The 17,283-nt window shown below is 50.6% G+C and overlaps 1 protein-coding gene across 1 annotated transcript in view; it reads right to left on the reverse strand.

Annotated features, from left to right (window-relative positions):
* The window catches only part of LOC144694096 (glutamate-rich protein 6), a 65,727-nt gene extending 58,748 nt beyond the window's left edge, over nucleotides 1-6,979 (reverse strand). The window contains exon 1 of the mRNA XM_078564454.1: nucleotides 6,895-6,979. Coding sequence (XP_078420580.1) covers nucleotides 6,895-6,979 — 85 coding nt within the window. The remainder of the gene's footprint in view (nucleotides 1-6,894) is intronic.
* Between the last annotated feature and the right edge of the window lie 10,304 nt (nucleotides 6,980-17,283).

Below are 17,283 nucleotides of genomic sequence, written 5' to 3' on the forward strand. Positions count from 1 at the left end.
CTATTGAAAAAGGGGGTGGGCAGGTGAAGCAAGTTAGAGGGCGGAGGAGATTAAATGACAAAGATGTCATGAAATACAAGGCAAAGAGGGTGGTAATAATAGTATTAAAGACACAAAGCACGGTCCAGAGTAGGAGTTAACAGCAGAATAAAGGTCAGTGCTGTCTAAAGCAATATAACAGAATGTGTTAATAGCAGAATAAAGGTCAGTGCTGTCTGAAAGAAGAAACATGATATGAGAACTATATACAGACTGGAGCTTGGGAGGAACAAATTCAAAATGGAGGACAGAGTTCATGGTCTGGAAGTTGTTGAACTCAATGTTGATTCCGGAAGGCTGTAAAGTGCCTAATTGGCGGATGAGGTGGGGTTCCTCCAGCTTCTGTTGGGCTTCACTGGAACATTGCAGCAGGCCAAGGACAGAAATATGAGCATGAGAGCAAGATGATGAATGGAAATGGCAAGCGACCAGATGATCGGGGTTCATGCCTGCAGACTGAACAAAGGTGTTCCGTAAAGTGGTCACCCCGTCTGCATTTAGTCTCCCCAGTGTAGAGGAGACCGCATTGTGAGCAGTGTATGCAGTAGACCAAACTGAAAGAAACACAAGTAAGTCACTGCTTCCCCTGGAAGGAGTGTTTGGGGCCTTGGACAGTGAGGAGGGAGGAGGTAAAGGGGCAGGTCTTACACCTCCTGCGATGCACACACAGGAGGTATAACATCTGCCCCTTTACCTCCTCCTTCCTCACTGTCCAAGGCCTCAAAGCACTCCTTCCAGGTGAAGCAGTGATTTACTAGTATGAGCGGAATCATTGCAGATACGCACTGTGCGGTAGCGGGCAGGTTTAATGATGTTTTACCCGCCAGTCGCAATGGCAGATTTTCATGCTGTATCATCCCAAACCCGCCACATTATTTATGCACTCCCGGGAAACATGCCGTTTCCATGGCGAGTGAGCTCTCATTCGCCCGCCCACAATCACCTCGCTGCTTCGTCACGCCGGGAGCCATATTTAATGTCTAGCCGCGCACACACATTTCAGTGTTTCCAGACCACAACTGCTGCAAAGAAGATATGGCCCTGAAAGGCAAAAAGACTGCAGCCCCCAGGTTCAGCAACGCGTCACTGGAACACCATTTGGTTGCCTTAGAGTCCCGCCGGGAAGTCCTCTATCCCCACTCCGGCCGCAGGATGGGCAGCAACCTTACTATTCCGGCTTGGGAGGCGGTGGCTGCGGTGGTCAGCGCCAACGCCCTTCAAAAGAGGACAGCCACCCAGTGCCACAAGAGGGTGAAAGACCTCCTCCTTTCCGTCAGGGTAAGTTACTCTTCTCATCACTCTCAACTCACAAACCCATCACACATCCACAGGGATCTTACTCACTGCCAACTCATGGGACATCACCATTCACTCTCTCACACTCGCCGTCATTGTCCTCATCCCATCCATGGCATCACTCACCACCCACACAGGCCAGGCATGCTTATCATCTGGCCTGGCAGGCGTCCTGTTTACACTTTCTCCATCTCTACTCATGCAGGACAAGCTGGCACACAACAACAGCCGATGGAGTCCATGACCCAGGGCCTCCAATCAAGCCCCAAAGAAACCTCTGAAGAGGAATCTGGAGGCACCCTCCTTGAAGTCCCGTCACAGCGCACACCCACACCCTCCACCAGCGCAGAGACACACACCTCGGTGAGACCTAGCTTTAGAATAGCCTCAGGATCACAATCTGGTGAGCACATCGCACTGTCTGATCCACAGCAGGTGGTAGCAGGGACTTACCCAGCGCTCAGAAGACTGCTGGGGGCCAGAAATTTGCTGAGTCTGAGTCAGATGACGAGCCTCTGGACTCGGTCATGTCACAGTTTCTGGAGCTGCAAAGACAAGCTCGGGAACACCAGGAAAGGAATGTCCACTGCACTCCTCAGATTGCGAGGCACGATGGAGGAGTCTGTCCGCCTTCAGGCTGAGGTGATAGCGCCGGCATGCCAACACACCGAGGTCAACACTGATAGGATGGCGGCCGCTATGGATCTTGGTCCAGGACTTTGCTCCTGCAATGCTGCACGGGCTCAACTCCATTGCTGATGCCATAGTTGGCCTCCAACAGTGTGTACGCGAGAGGGGTACCAGGCAGTTTGATCTCATTACAGCTACCGCTTCTCCTCCAGTCAGCCTGGGGCTCTCGGGCACCCATAGGTGGGGGGGGTCAGCAGATGCACACTCCAGAGCCACCCACCCAGGTGGCTTTGAGAGTGTTCTTGTCACTCAGATGTGAAACCTTTTGGTCCATCCGAATCCCCTCTTCCTGTGACCTCAGTAGCTCCAGTTCCACAGACCAGGGAGGGTGCCACTGCCACACAGCAGGACCCCAAAAGCAGGCCGGGGCCCTCTAAGTCTCGGCCCTCCAGAGGACGCCCGCCAAGATCATCACAGACAGGGCGTAGCAGTCAGCAGGCTGCCTCTACCTCCGCTGTGGAAGTCCAGGGAGCACCAAGATGTAGCGGCAGGGTTAGGAAAGTTAAGAAGAATTGATTGCACAGACTGGGTACGGGTGTTGATCACTTGTACATACTGTTCACTATTGTCAATAAACTCCCAAGAATGGCTCCTTGTTCTGATGAGCTGTGTTCTTGTCACTCAGATGTGAAACCTTTCTGCACAAGATAAAGGCAGGTGTCTCAGACCAGGGCCTCTTCCCTGTGCTCTGTGCGGCCTTCAGGCCAAAGTGATGACCCGGCCTCACACTCCCTGGAAACATTACTGATGTCTGCACCTCGGCGCTGCTTGCCATTGCTGCCAGAGTGTAGTGGGCAGGTGCCACAGAGTTCTCTCAATCTCTCTGTGTGCTCTCAGCATCTTTAAGGTGGGGCTGGCCCCCATCTTCAGAGTCTGTGACCACTGATACTGTGCTCCTGAAGGGCTCAGGTGCTGAAGGCGGACAAAAGATCAAATGCTCTAAAGTTTCATGGCTGCATCTCTTGATCACAGAGCGCGAGTGGGCTGCCCTCGGCCAGACAGGAGTCAGACATTCTCAGAGGCTATGTGAAGATCTATGGCGTGTCCTCACTGCATGTTGTCATCATCCTCCTGCATGTCGTCATCGAGTGACTATTAGGGCCTCCACTGCGTCTCCATGACAGGTGCATTCTTAGAGGGTATTCGCGCTGCCATAAACCAGACTGGAGTCAAACATTCACAGATGCAATGTGAGGATCTATGGGGTCACCTCACTGCATGTCGTCATCATCCTCCACAAATCTAGTAGCCTTCCGAGGGCACCTGCCTCGTCTAGCCAGTGTGTGGGCCTCACCACCGTCATCGTCGCCTCCGAGGACCTCCTCACCCTCATCATCGCCAGCGCCCTCCTCATTGGAGGAGACCTCCAGCCTCCCCACCTCCTCCTCAGCCAGCTCGTCTCCCCGTTGCAGCGCCAGGTTGTAAAGGGAGCAGCAGACAACAATGCTGTGTGACACTCTCTGCAGACTATATTGCAGGGCTCCACCAGGCTGGTCCAGGCACTGGAACCTCATCTTCAGCATCCCGATGGTCTGCTTCACCAAGTTGCGAGCTGCAGCATGAGCCTCATTATAGCGTCGCTCTGCTGCAGTCTGAGGCTGCCGCACGGGTGTCATCAGCCACGGCCTCTGTGGGTATCCCTTGTCTCCAAGGAGCCTTCCCTGCAACTTCTGCGGGCCCTGAAAGACTGCAACAATCTGTGAGCGACTCAGGATGTAGGAGTTGTGCACACTCCCTGGAAATCGTGCGCGCACCCGTAGGATGTGTTTCTGGTGGCCGCACACCAGCTGCACATTCAGCAATGGAGACCCTTTTGGTTAATGTAGTTCACCGTATGTTGCGATGGAGATCTGAGCGCCATGTGAGTGCAGTCGATCGCACCCTGAACCTGTGGGAAACCCGAGATCTGGGTGAATCCAATTGCTCTTGCGTCCTGGCTGTCCTGGTCCTGGGCGAAATGCACAAAGTTGTGTGCCCTTGCAAAGGTAGCATCTATGACCTCATAGATGCATTTCTGGGTGGAGGCTTTTGAGATCCCACAGAGGTCACCTGTGGAGCCCTGAAAGGAGCCACTGGCATAGAAATTGAGCGCCATGGTCACTTTCACAGCCACTGGCAGTGGATGCCCTCCATGTCCCCATGGCGCCAAATCCTGCAGTAGCTGGCAGATGTGACCGATCAGTTCCCTGGACATGCGCAATCTTCAGCAACACTGGTTCTCGGTCATCTGCAGAAATGAAAGGCGGCGTCTATAGACCCTGGATCTAACTAGGCACCGACCAGCGATGGCTCGCTGTGGCTCTTCGGCGGCATGTGTGGGAGCCCCAGCTGCTCCTTCTTCCTGAGGTTGCTGCTCCTGCCTCTGCGCAGCGAGGAGCCTCAGTCGCTCTCTCCTCCATTGTCTTCACTCTCTGTAGGCCATCAGGCATACAGCTAGTTCACCAGGCTCCATGATCCTGATGTACTCCTCCTGCAGGATGAAAGACAGAGACATGTGGTTAGTATGGGTGCACTAAGGACCTGTCCTGGTTAAGTCTGAAGGCCCCTTAACGCATCCCAGAGAGTGCTGGACACCACTTGGATGGCCAGAGATTAGTGCGCTGTATGGCTGCCCAAAACCCCACCCACCTTCATCCCACTCCACCCAACCGATTGGCAGCAGCTTTGCCCATTGGACTGCATGCTGTGCTCTCAGCTCAGGTGCAGGCATTCCTCTAACCCACACTGCATGGCTGCATTGTTAGCTTAAACCATGGGGGAGACTCGTCCAAACCAGGATGCTGACATTGCAAAGAGCTGTGAGCACCTCCACCAGTGACTGCTTCACGGCCAGCTTTGGCAAGGAGATTGTACAACGTGTGCAGTCATCCAACTGTTCTACAGTCCACTAAAATGCTCATGACTTTGCAGTCTGTGCAGAGGGGAGTAGGGAGTGGGGGGGTGGGAGGTGTGAAAAGCTTTGGAACACTTGGTGGCACTTTGATGCCTCTGCATTTCTTGAGTGGGCAGATAAGCTAGAAGCCCGACTCCAATCGTATCAATATGGTTGCCCCTGAACTGTCTCAGATGCAGAGGAATGGTCGCTTTATACAGGTTTCCCTAATGCGTGGCCGCTTCCCTCGTCCACCCTACCCCCCACTCCGCATGCTTGTGCGCTATATTCAACGGCTGGGCTGCCCTTGCTCCCCCCCCTCCCCCAACAGATCACTTCAGCGGCTGGGCTGCCCTTAGCCCGCCCACCCACCCCCCCCATGACCCTCAAGCTTGAAGTCCGACAGGTGACCCTGGCGAGTTCTGCATAACGTTACTGTGTACTCACCTCCGAGTTCCCCTCAAAGTGTAGGCGCAAACTGCATGCCTTTTATGGGCAATTGTGAAACACGTAGGCATGCTTTCCCACCAACGTGGCCGGCGATCCAGCTGGGGGGGATGATTCCTGCAGGCGGGCCTAATAATGATATGCTGATTTATTACAATGAGGTTCCCAACGTCCGATGGCAGGAAACGCGGCCTGTCATCAGCGGGCTGAGCAAATAATCGTGAACTGGTTTCACGCCATCGTGAAACCAATCGTGCCATATTGTCTGCTCACGCCACCAAACACGCCCAACGCCAGCAGGCATGGAAAATTCCACCCTATGTCTGCAAATGTATTTGGTGCTCAAAATGCAGTCTCCTCTACATTGTGGAGACTGAACCCAGACTGGGTGACCATTCAGTCTGCAGGCATGACCCCGATCGCCTGGTCACTTGCCATTTCCATTCATCATCTTGCTCTCACGCTCACATTTCTGTTCTTAGCCTGCTACAATGTTCCAGTGAAGCCCATTGCAAGCTGGAGGGACAGCACCTCATCTTCCGATTAGGCACTTTGCAGCCTTCTGGACTTAACATTGAGTTCAATAACCTCAGACCATGAACTCTGTCCTCCATTCTGAACTTTTATTCCCCAAGTGCCAGTCTGTATCTTGTTCTCATGTTTTTGCTTTCAAACAGTGCTGACCTTTATTCTGCTATTAACACCTTCTGATATTTGCTTTCAACCAGCCCTGACCTTTATTCTGCTATTAATACCTACTCTGGTTCAATGCTTTGTGTCTTTGATATTATCATTACCATCCCCTTTGCCCTGTGTTCCATAACATCTTGTCATTTAATCTCCCCCACGCTCTAACCTATCCTTGGCCTTCTCTTTTGCTCCACCTGCCCCTCCCTCCTTTTTCAACAGTGTAAAACCCATCACATTTCTACCTCTCTTCAGTTCTGAAGAAGAGTCGCATTGGATTTGAAATGTTAACTCTGTTTCTCGTTCCACAGATGCTGCCAAACCTGTCAAGTTTTTCCAGCACCTTTTTTTATTCCAGGAGATTAATCTTCAAGTCCCGAAGACTCCAGGACAATCCTGGAGGGTGGCAACCCTACTTCAGCATCAAGCTGAACCCCGACTCCGGACTCAGGCTAAATTTGCACCCTAACAACAGCAGCGGTGTGAATCAAAACTGCTTTGAGTTTGTAAGGTGAATGGACCCTTGGAATTAAATCCTCAAGTGCTGTTCTGGAACAACCCTCAGAGGCGAGAGTGCTATCAATTGATCAGGCCTATTGTCTTCTCATCTTAGATAGAGGAAGTAGAGTGAGAAGAGACTGTTTGGAGGATAGACACCAGCACTGAGCTGCAATGGCCCGTTTTTTGTGATGTAAATTCAATGCCATTATATTTTATTTCCTTTTATATCAGATCTGCCATAATCTCCCTGAATGCCGGAACAGGTTCAGAGGGGCTGAGTGGCCTCCCGCTGTTCTTCTCTGGCTGGGCAGGGGACGCCTATTACCATTTTGGAAAGAGGGCTTAACGTTTCCTGAATTCACCTGAGCTTTCCAGGTCCACCTGGGCAGGACTCTCCTGGTCCTCGGTGGCTTGACTCTCCGGCTCGCTCACATTTTCCTCGCTCATGGTGCCGTGTTTGTCTGGAATGGGTCCAGGGAGGGCTCCTACAGTGGGTGACTAGGGCAGAGCCATCTTCACAGGCTGCACGTGTAAACTTCTATTAATAATAATTCATAAAATAAATAAGCAAATAAATAGTTTGGACCGAGTTTCCTTTCCTTTGCAGACTAGTCCAGTTTGTGGGCTTTTCTTCCTTATTTGCAAACGCTGAATTCGAGTCCCGCCGCCGGCTTCCACCCCACCTCATTGTTGTGGCGCGTTGCCACAGTGACCGAGCGTTCGCCCATTGGTTGTCAAATTGTTACAATCTCCGAATGTTGCCGATCCAGTCACGTGGGGCGGGGCCAGGGCCAGGCTGCGCGCGCGCTCTCTGCCTCTCCATGATACAAAGACCTGGCCATTCGGCCCAACTGGTAACTACTGGTGTTCCAGCCCCCTGGAGGCACTTGGAGTTACAAAATCAAACAAATAAAAAAAAAAGAGGACAGGACAGGCAGATAAGAAAACATAGGGAACGCTTTCTTTTATTGGACGAGGCCCAGCATATGAGAGCAGGGAGTTTATGCTGGAACTTTATAAAGCCCTGGTCAGGCCTCAGCTAGGGTACTGCAGGCAGTGCTGGTCACCACATAACGGGAAGGATGTTATAGCACCGAGTCTACAGCATAGAAACAGTCCACTCAGCCCAACAGGTCATGTTGGTTTCATGAGCCTCCTCACCCCTTTTCACCCTTTGCACAGAGGCAGGCAGGCAGAGCGATTAACCCCATGGGTTGTGCCAAGCCTGGACCCATTGCTGACCACCTTGGCCAGGCCCAGGAGCCTACTTTCAAGCACCTAAGTGCCTCACTCACTTCCAGCCAATGCTCATCTTTTCCCAATAACGTGCAAAACTTTTGGATATTTTACTGTCACCATTTTTATGTTACATCTCCCTTTTAAAATTGCTGATTCACGCTGACTAGGTTGCTAGTGCCCTAGTGGTACCTAGACTCTCTCAGTCAGAAGGCTGAGGGCTCAGGTCCCATTCCAAGACTTGAGCACAAGATTGAAGCTGACACTCCAGCAATACTGAGGGAGTGCTGCACTGCTGGAGGTACCATCCTCTGGATGTGATGTTAAATTCAAGGCCTCCATCTGCCCTCTCAGGTAGGTGTAAAAGATCCTGCTGTTCTCTTTGAAAGGGGAGCAGGAGAGTTCTCCGGGGTCTTGGGCAATATTTATTCCTCAACCAACATCACTAAAATGGATCTTGCCGTGTGCATTGTGTAAAGAGGCTGCCATATTTCCTACATTACCCCAGTGAGTAACTCTTTATGCCAACTTAAAATTAATCAAATGTGTCTCTCGCGTGTCGGTGCAGACTCAATGGGCCGAAGGGCCTCTTCTGCACTGTGTGGTTCTGTGAAATGCTTCAAAACAGCCCCAAAAGGTCAACAACTCAAAAAATCAATCCTGATCTGGACTGTAGTTCGTTAAACTGAGAATGCAGCAGAGAATGTTTCTATCCATCACTTGTACAGGCAGAGGATTGTAGTAAAAGCTTTTCTCTCATCTCTTGCAGAGAAATTGTAGGTAAATATTGCTAATCCTATTGCTTCATCTCATTGTTAAATTAGCCTAAACTTGATTATATGGTTGTCACATTGACATGGAGGTATTCACCATCTCCAGTTAACATTAGCAAGCAGTTCCTTCTGGGACTCTTCTACTTCTCTGCCTCCCTGTCTAGTTTGCAATAGCATCAGTTCACTCACCCGCTTCCCAATGTCAATACTTTCACATCCCATTACAGTATCGTGAGGCCTTTAACATAAAATGTCCCAGGGTGCTTCACAGGGATATAATAAAACAAAGTATGACACCGAGCCACATCAGGAGATATTAGGGCAGACGACAAAAAGCTTGGTCAAAGAGGTAGGTTTTAAGGAAGCAAGAGAAGAGGTGGGGAGGTGTAAGGATGGAATTCCAGAGCTTAGGGCCAAGACAACTAAAGCACAGCCACCAATAGGGGAGTAAGGATGCTCAATTAGAGGAGGGCAGGTATCTCAGAGGGTTGAGGGGCTGGAAGAGATTACAGGCAAAGGGAGTGGCAAGGCCATGGAGGGACATAGCAATAGCATGACTTAAACAGGAGTCTTTTTTTTTGTAAAAATATACTTTATTCATAAAATATCTTCAATCACATTCCAAACCATTTCAAAAACAACATTACAAGGGTACAATCCAGGTTAAACTTTTACAAAATGTATCACCAGGTGCATCAGTACAAACAATATTACAATCATTTACAGCCTTTCATTTTGATCTGTACAGCCCGAGGGGCTCTAAACAGTTCCCAGTCTCTCGGTGCGCTGTGGTAGAAAGGTCTTAGACAGCGACCCTTCCCCATTGCGCCTTTGCGGCAGCTGCCCCAAGCTTTAGTGCGTCCCTCAGCACGTAGTCCTGGACTTTGGATTGTGCCAGTCCGCAACAATCGGTCGGGGACAACTCTTTGTGCTGGAAGACCAACAAGTTTCGGGCAGACCAAAGCGCGTCTTTCACCGAGTTGATGATCTTCCAGCTGCAGTCAATGTTTGTCTCGGTGTGTGTCCCTGGGAACAGCCCGTAGAGCACAGAGTCCTGTGTCACAGAACTGCTCGGGATGAACCTCGACAGCAACCACTGCATCTCTCTCCAGACTTTCTTTGCAAAGGCACAATCCACAAGGAGGTGAACAACGGTCTCTTCCCCACCACAGCCACTTCGAGGGCAACGTGCAGAGGGGGTGAGCCTCCTGGCGTGTAGGAAGGATCTGACGGGGAGGGCCTTTCTCACCACCAGCCAAGCTACGTCTTGGTGCTTGTTGGAAAGTTCTGGCGATGAGGCATTCTGCCAAATGACTTTGACAGTCTGCTCGGGGAACCATCCCACAGGGTCCACCCTCTCCTTTTCCCTCAGGGCCTCTAGGACGTTACGTGCTGACCACTGCCTGATGGACTTGTGGTCAAAGGTGTTTTTCTGCATAAATTTTTCCACCAGGGACAGGTGGTACGGCACGGTCCAACTACTTGGAGCGTTCCGCGGCAGCGTGGCCAGACCCATCCTTCGCAACACCGGGGACAGGTAGAACCTCAGCACATAGTGACACTTGGTGTTTGCGTACTGAGGGTCTACGCACCGCTTGATGCAGCCACACACAAAGGTGGCCATCAGTATGAGGGCGATGTTGGGCACGTTTTTTCCCCCTTTATCTAGAGGCTTGTACATCGCGTCCCTGCGGACACGATCCATTTTCGACCTCCAGATAAAGCGGAAGATGGCTCGAGTGATCGCCATCGCGCAGGAGTCTGGAATGGGCCAGACCTGCGCCACGTACAGCAACAGCGAGAGTACCTCACACCTGATGACCAGGTTCTTTCCCGCAATGGAGAGGGAGCGTCGCTCCCACATGCCCAGTTTCCTTTTCACCATAGCCACTCGCTCCTTCCAGTTTCTAACGCATGCCCCGGTCCCTCCGAACCATATCCCCAGCACCTTCAGGCCGTCAGCCCTGACAGTGAAGGGGACAAAGGATCGGTCAGCCCAGTTCCCAAAGAACATGGCCTCGCTCTTCCCACGATTTACCTTGGCTCCCGAGGCCAGTTCGAACTGGTCGCAGATGTGCATCAGTCTGCGCACCGACAGCGGATCCGAGCAGAAGACGGCGACGTCGTCCATGTACAGGGAGGCTTTTACCTGAGTGCCTCCACTGCCTGGGATCGTCACTCCTCTTATGCCCGGATCCTTCCTGATGGACTCGGCAAAGGGTTCTATGCAACACACGAAAAGGACAGGCGAGAGAGGACAGCCCTGCCTGACTCCAGATTTAATCGGAAAGCTATCTGTTTCCCACCCATTGATTGAGACTGCGCTACTGATGTTAGTGTAGAGCAGTTGGATCCAATTTCGAATTCCCTCCCCAAACCCCATTTTGGAGAGCACATCCCCCATGTAGGTGTGCGATATTCTGTCAAAGGCCTTCTCCTGATCCAGGCTGATGAGGCAGGTATCCACACCCCTGTCCTGTACATAGGCAATCGTATCCCTGAGCAGCGCCAGGCTGTCAGAGATCTTCCTGCCTGGCACAGAGCAGGTCTGGTCAGGGTGAATCACCAATTCCAGAGCGGATTTGACCCGATTGGCGATGACCTTGGACAGAATCTTATAGTCCACATTCAACAGTGAAATGGGTCGCCAATTTCTAATTTCCTCCCTTTCCCCCTTGTGCTTGTAGATGAGGGTGATGATGCCTTTCCTCATGGATTCTGACATACTACCGGCCAGGAGCATACTCTCGTACACTCCTAGCAGGTCTGGGCCGATCAAGTCCCACAGAGCCGAATACAACTCCGCCGGCAAGCCGTCGCTTCCGGGAGTTTTACTCTTCTCGAAGGACTCAAGGGCCTTAGTCAGTTCATCAGGAGTTAGCGGTTTGTCCAGGCTCTCCTGCGTACTGTCGTCTAAGACCTCCGTGATAGAGGACAGGAAGGACTGGGAGGCCGTGCTGTCCGTGGGCTTCACGTCATACAATCCGGCATAAAAGGATTTGCTGATCCTCAGAATGTCGGACCGTGATGACTTTACTGAGCCGTCTTCTTCCTTCAGGCTGCTGATCACAGAGCGCTCTCTGTGTACCTTTTGGAAGAAGAAACGTGAGCACGTCTCATCCTGCTCCACGGAGCGGACTCTGGAACGGAAGATGATCTTGGAGGCCTCCGAGGCAAAGTGCGAGGCTTGCTGGCCCTTCACCTCTTGGAGCTCCTCCTTGACATCGACCCCCATCGACTGCAGCCGGAGCAGATTCTGCATCTTTTTCTGGAGTCGGGACATTTCCCTCTGTTCCTTTCTAGCTTTCTGGGTGCCTTTGAGGATGAAAAACCTCTTGATGCTTCCCTTGATCGCTTCCCACCAGTGTGTCAGGGACTCAAAGAGGGGTTTCACGGTTCTCCAACCTTTGTAATCCCTCTTGAGCTCCTCAATGTTCTCTGGGGTCAGCAGTTGCACATTTAGCTTCCATGCCCCCCTGCCCACCCTCAGGTCCTTCTCCAAGTGGCAGTCCGCCAGAAGGAGGCAGTGGTCAGAGAAGAACACCGGCTTGACCTCGGTGGATCTGACTGTGAATGCACGGGACACAAACAGGAAGTCTATCCTGGAACGAATGGACCCGTCTGGCCGCGACCAGGTGTATCTACGCTGCGCTCCGTCTGCAGGGTTGCTGAAGACGTCGTGCAGCTTGGCATCCTTAACTGTTTCCATCAGGGATCTGGACGTAGCGTCCAATCTGCTGCCGGCCCTGCCGGATCGTCCAGCCGCATCGATGATGCAGTTGAAGTCACCGCCCAGAATGACCGGCCTGGAGGTCGCCAGCAGCAGTGGGAGCTGCTGAAAAACCTCCAGCCGCTCAGCCCCTTGTGCCGGGCCATACACGTTAATTAACCGGAGTGGAGCGTTCTTGTACATTACGTCTGCTACGAGGAGTCGCCCGCCCACCACCTCCTTGACCTCGGAGACGGTGAAGTTGCCTCCCCGCAGCAGAATACCCAGGCCGGAGGAACGAGAGTCGTTTCCGCCCGACCAGATCGATGGCCCGTGGGACCACCATCGTGACCATTGCCTGTAGGAGCTGAGGTGCGGTATCGCACACTCCTGCAGAAACAACAGGTCAGCTTTGACCTTGGCTAGGTAGTCCAAGGTCGCAACACATCGCGTAGTAGATTTAATGCTACGCACATTTATGGATACAATCTTTAAACCCATTTTAAAGCATTTATTCTCCTACCAAACCCACTGTCTCTGAGAGTCCCAGACCTTTAGTCTGCTCCTTCATACCCGTAGTGAGCTCAAATTCCTTCACTTTGGATGGGCTGAGGTAGATCTCCTTGGCCGTGTTCTGCTCCGGTGGCATCTGGAGGTTCACGTAGAGAGCGGGTTTTGAGATGACCTTTGCTGGAGAAGCTTCTCCAAAACTCACCCCCTCTGGGGTGTTGCTGTTCCCGGCTTCCTGGAGCTGGGGTGCGATGATTGCCTCACTGCTCCCAGATTCCAGGGGCTGTGGTGCACTGGCCTCCTCAGGTTGCAGGCAAAGTTGGGGTGCGCTGGTCTCCTTGTTGTCTCCAATTTTCTGGAGCTCGGGTGTCTCGTCCTCCAACGCCCTGGAGCTTTGCCGCCTCTTCTGTCGGTGCCGCCCTGGCACTTCATCATCCGAAGAGCTGCTGCCCTTGTCATCCGTGTCGGATGGGAGACGCCTCTTGCCGCTTCTCTGGGAAATGCCTTTGCTTCTTCTTCGCTCCTTCTTACTTTTCTTGTTCTTCACCGTCCGCCACTCCCCCTGCTGCTTTTCCACTGCTGCCTCCTCCTCCATTGATTCGCTGTCCTGAGGACTGGGAGGTTCAGGGGGTAGTGCTGTTGATTGGCTCTCTGTTGCCTCAATCTCTTTCTCCACCTTGTCTCTCTCTGTGTCCTCCGTTGTCCCGTTGAGCTCCCTGGGGGCCTTGGTGGTTGGAGTGACACGAAACATTTCTTCTGCTTCCCCCTGGTCGGCTTTGGCTGCCTGTGCGTAAGTACGGCAGCGTTTGGGGCAGGTCCTGTAGAAGTGACCTGCCTCGCCACACAGGTTGCAGCACTTGGCCTGTTTGCAGTCTTTTGTCTGGTGCCCTTCCTGTTTGCAGATCTTGCAGAGGGAGGCGCTGCAGTTGGCCGCCACATGACCAGCCTTGCCGCATGAGCGACAATGCTTGGGTTGCCCAGCGTAGACCAGGTAGCCACGGTTTCCCCCGATAGCGAAACTGGAAGGAGGGTGGAAAATGGCTCCCTTACCATCGGTCTTTAGCGTGACCTTAAACAGGCGTTTGCCTGTCCAGATCCCCTTAAACAGGAGTCAACGTAGGTCAGTGAGCACAGGGCTGATGGGTAAACAGGACATGGTGAGAGTTAGGACATGAGCAGCCGAGTTTTGGATGACATCAAGCTTGTGGTGAGCCGGTCAGGAGTGCTTTAGATTAGCCAAATCTAGAGGAAAAAAAGACATGGATGAAAGTTTCAGCAGCAGATGAGCTGAGGCAGGGTGCAGTCAGGCGATATTACAGGGGTGCAAATAAACGATCATAATGAAGGCGCATATAAGTGGTTAGAAGCTTATTTCAGGATCACATCTGATCGCAAGGTTGTGAACAGTCTGGCTCAGCTTCAGACAGTTGCCAGGGAGAGGAATGGAGTTGTTAGCTAGGGGCTAGAGAATAAGTTTGTAGCAGGGACTGAAGACAATGGCTTCAGTCTTCCCATTATTTAATTGGAGGAAATTTCTGTTCATCCAGTACTGGTTATCAGTCAAGCAGCCTGACAATTTAGATAGAACAGGCAGTGGTGGGATCAAGCTGGGTGACATCAACATACATGTGGAAATGTGCACTCCTCCAATTCTGGTCTCTTGAGCATCCTCAATTATAATTACTTCCCCACTGGCAGCAGTGCTTCAGCTGCCCAGGGCCTGAGCTCTGGAATTCCCTCCCTACACCTTCCGCCTCTTTACTTCTCTTTCTTCTTTAAAGCCTACCTTTGACCAAGCTGTGCTTTCGGTCAAGTTGTGTCGTCGATGGGAAGTAAGTAGATATGAAACAGGAAGGGGCCAGTTCTTTGGGGGACACCATAGGTAACAGTGTGGCAATGGGATGACAATTTATGATGGTAACGTTCCTTCATCCGCACTCCATACTGTTTACACTGGCAGTCTACCACTCCTTCCCAGTTTGATGCCATCACCTTCTTCCCACTTCTGCTCCAGTTCATTCTGCTATTTACTAACTCACCATCCTCCCAATGCAGGCTTAGACGTTTCCTCCACTCCCCTATCACCCACTTGCCCAGCTCAATGTCCCTTGGCTCCTTATTTGCATCATCCCATTTCTCTGATACCTACTTTCCTGTTCAGAGGCAATCTTTCCCTGCTATTCTCCACACCAAGCAGTTAGTTATTTACCCAGCGACCATCGTTCAGATTGGAAACTCCTGCCCACTGAATGCGGCAGTTCCAATCCCCTAAAACAATGTGGTTAAGATATGGAAGCAGAGTGCAGAGCAATGCCAACTTGCTATATTTATATAAAAGCAAAATACTGCAGATGCTGGAAATCTGAAACAAAAACAGAAAATGCTGGGAAAACTCAGCAGGTCTAACAGCATCTGTGGAGAGAAAAAAAGTTAACGTTTTGAGTCATTATGACTCTTCAGAGCTGAGAGAGTCATAATGACTCAAAACGTTAACTGTTTTTTTCTCTCCACAGATGCTGTTAGATCTGCTGAGTTTTTTCTGCATTTTCTGTTTTTGTTGCTATATTTATATTTCAGCAGAGTTTCAGGATGAATGGTTTAGAACTGGATAACATTTTTTCAAAGGGTTGTGAATCTTTGGAATTCTCTACCCAGAGGACTTTGGGTGCTCAGTTGTTGAGTGTATTCAAGACAAAGATCAATAGAATTTTGACACTAAAGGGATCAAGGGAGGCTGGACAAGAATGTGGAGTTGAGGCCAAAGGTCAACCATGATTGTATTGAATGGGGAAGCAGGCTTGAGCAGCCTTATATCCTACACATGCTTGTTTCTTTTTTTAAAAAAAAATTCTCGCCTGTTTTTATTATTTCTACCTAATTTTCTCTCACCATACTCTTTTCCAAATTTAGAAATGACCAACTACTTAAATGCCAGCATTCTAAGCCAGATTCATATCTACAATTCCCCACACATTGCCCATCCACCAGGAGTCATTCATGAGGGTCATCTTAGCTCCCAGAGATTCAGATTCAAGAAAGTACTGGAATTAAACACATCACACCCAACTCAAGAGCAACACCGTGCAAACGCTCTTTCCTGGCAGGTATATATGGGAGCTGGAGGGGACAGGGGATGGGGGCATAGAGGAATGAGATGGGAATTGAAAGGGGTAGAGATGGGAACACAGTCTGATAGTGGTGGGCGGCGGGGGGGTGTGGGTAATAAAGGAACAGGAGGGGGTAGAAGATACCAATGAAAATAGATGACATTAAAAGCAGATACAATACTTTATTTAAAGTTGTTTAAATGTAAAGGGGAGGAATAAAGCAAATGCTTTACTGTTTTAACTGCTTTATTTCAGCATTATAGTTTGAAGTAAAAACCAGTGAAAAGCTGCTCAACAGGGTGGATGGATTTTCCTGCTGGCAGTGTAGTTTATCAGATCACCATTCCATAGACATAGAGCACTTTTAGTGTTTTTTTAAAAAAAACTACAAATCTGATTAAAGCCCAGAAATGCATTTGCCCAAATGTAAATGGTGCACCTTCAAATTCAGTTGAAGCCTCTAATACAGAAATACAAAGTAGTCAAACTCTCAAGAATTGCTAACTGTCCGAAACTAAAGAAGCAACTTAAGACCGTGTGTACACTGCCAACTCCAGTCTTCTCCTTGCAGATAGTGTAGTTCCATGGCATTCTGGTTCACATTCCTGTAAAAACTCCGATATCAAATAACACAGGGGGCATCCCAAATAAGCCTGACCTTGTCCTTACCGAATACCTAAACAAGCACACTTTCTAGATGAGTGACTACATAGTGGCAAATAGAAACCTCAGCAGAAATCCCCTTTCCTTTAAGCCAAATGTCTCACTCCAATTGAGATGAGCAGAAGTTTGGGATCAAATGTGGCACATTTGCCATGGTGTAGCTAGGGCTGCAGTGAAAAGTGCCTTTGCACATTCACTCCTTCGGGAGGGCACTTAGGGTTACATTTTGTAATGATCTGCCACCATTGTTTGGCTAGTGCAGAAGTTGTGTTGTGTTAAAGCTATGCAAGTGCAGCTACAAGACACTTGCCAATGTGGAACTGGGCCATACAATATTGCAGGTTTGATCATCAGCCTATGCAGAGTCAGCTGGCCTCAGACAATATGGCAATTGATCTCAGCGCTTCTAGGCTAAGGAGCGTTGAAGTCAGCAGGCATCCCATTCCTCATTGCTATTTAAGTGACCCCATGCACACACGGTTCCAGAAAAAATTCCCCACCAGCACACATCCATCTGGCCTCAAGCATGGATCATTTGGCTGCAGTGCCAGAGGGTGCCCATGGAACTAAACCCTAGAAAGCAGAATCCTGAGTGATTACAAGCTCGACAATCCAGGAAGATTTAACCCCCAACAGGCTGTGGATGCTGGGGCAATGGAAGCTTTCAAAATTGAGATCAGGCAATGCCAGAGTCTTTAAAATTCTTACTCTTGTTTTTATATCCCTTCTATGATCTAGTCCCTCCCTATCTCT

Source organism: Cetorhinus maximus, chromosome 19 (assembly GCF_964194155.1).
Source record: "Cetorhinus maximus chromosome 19, sCetMax3.hap1.1, whole genome shotgun sequence".
Taxonomy (NCBI): domain Eukaryota; kingdom Metazoa; phylum Chordata; class Chondrichthyes; order Lamniformes; family Cetorhinidae; genus Cetorhinus; species Cetorhinus maximus.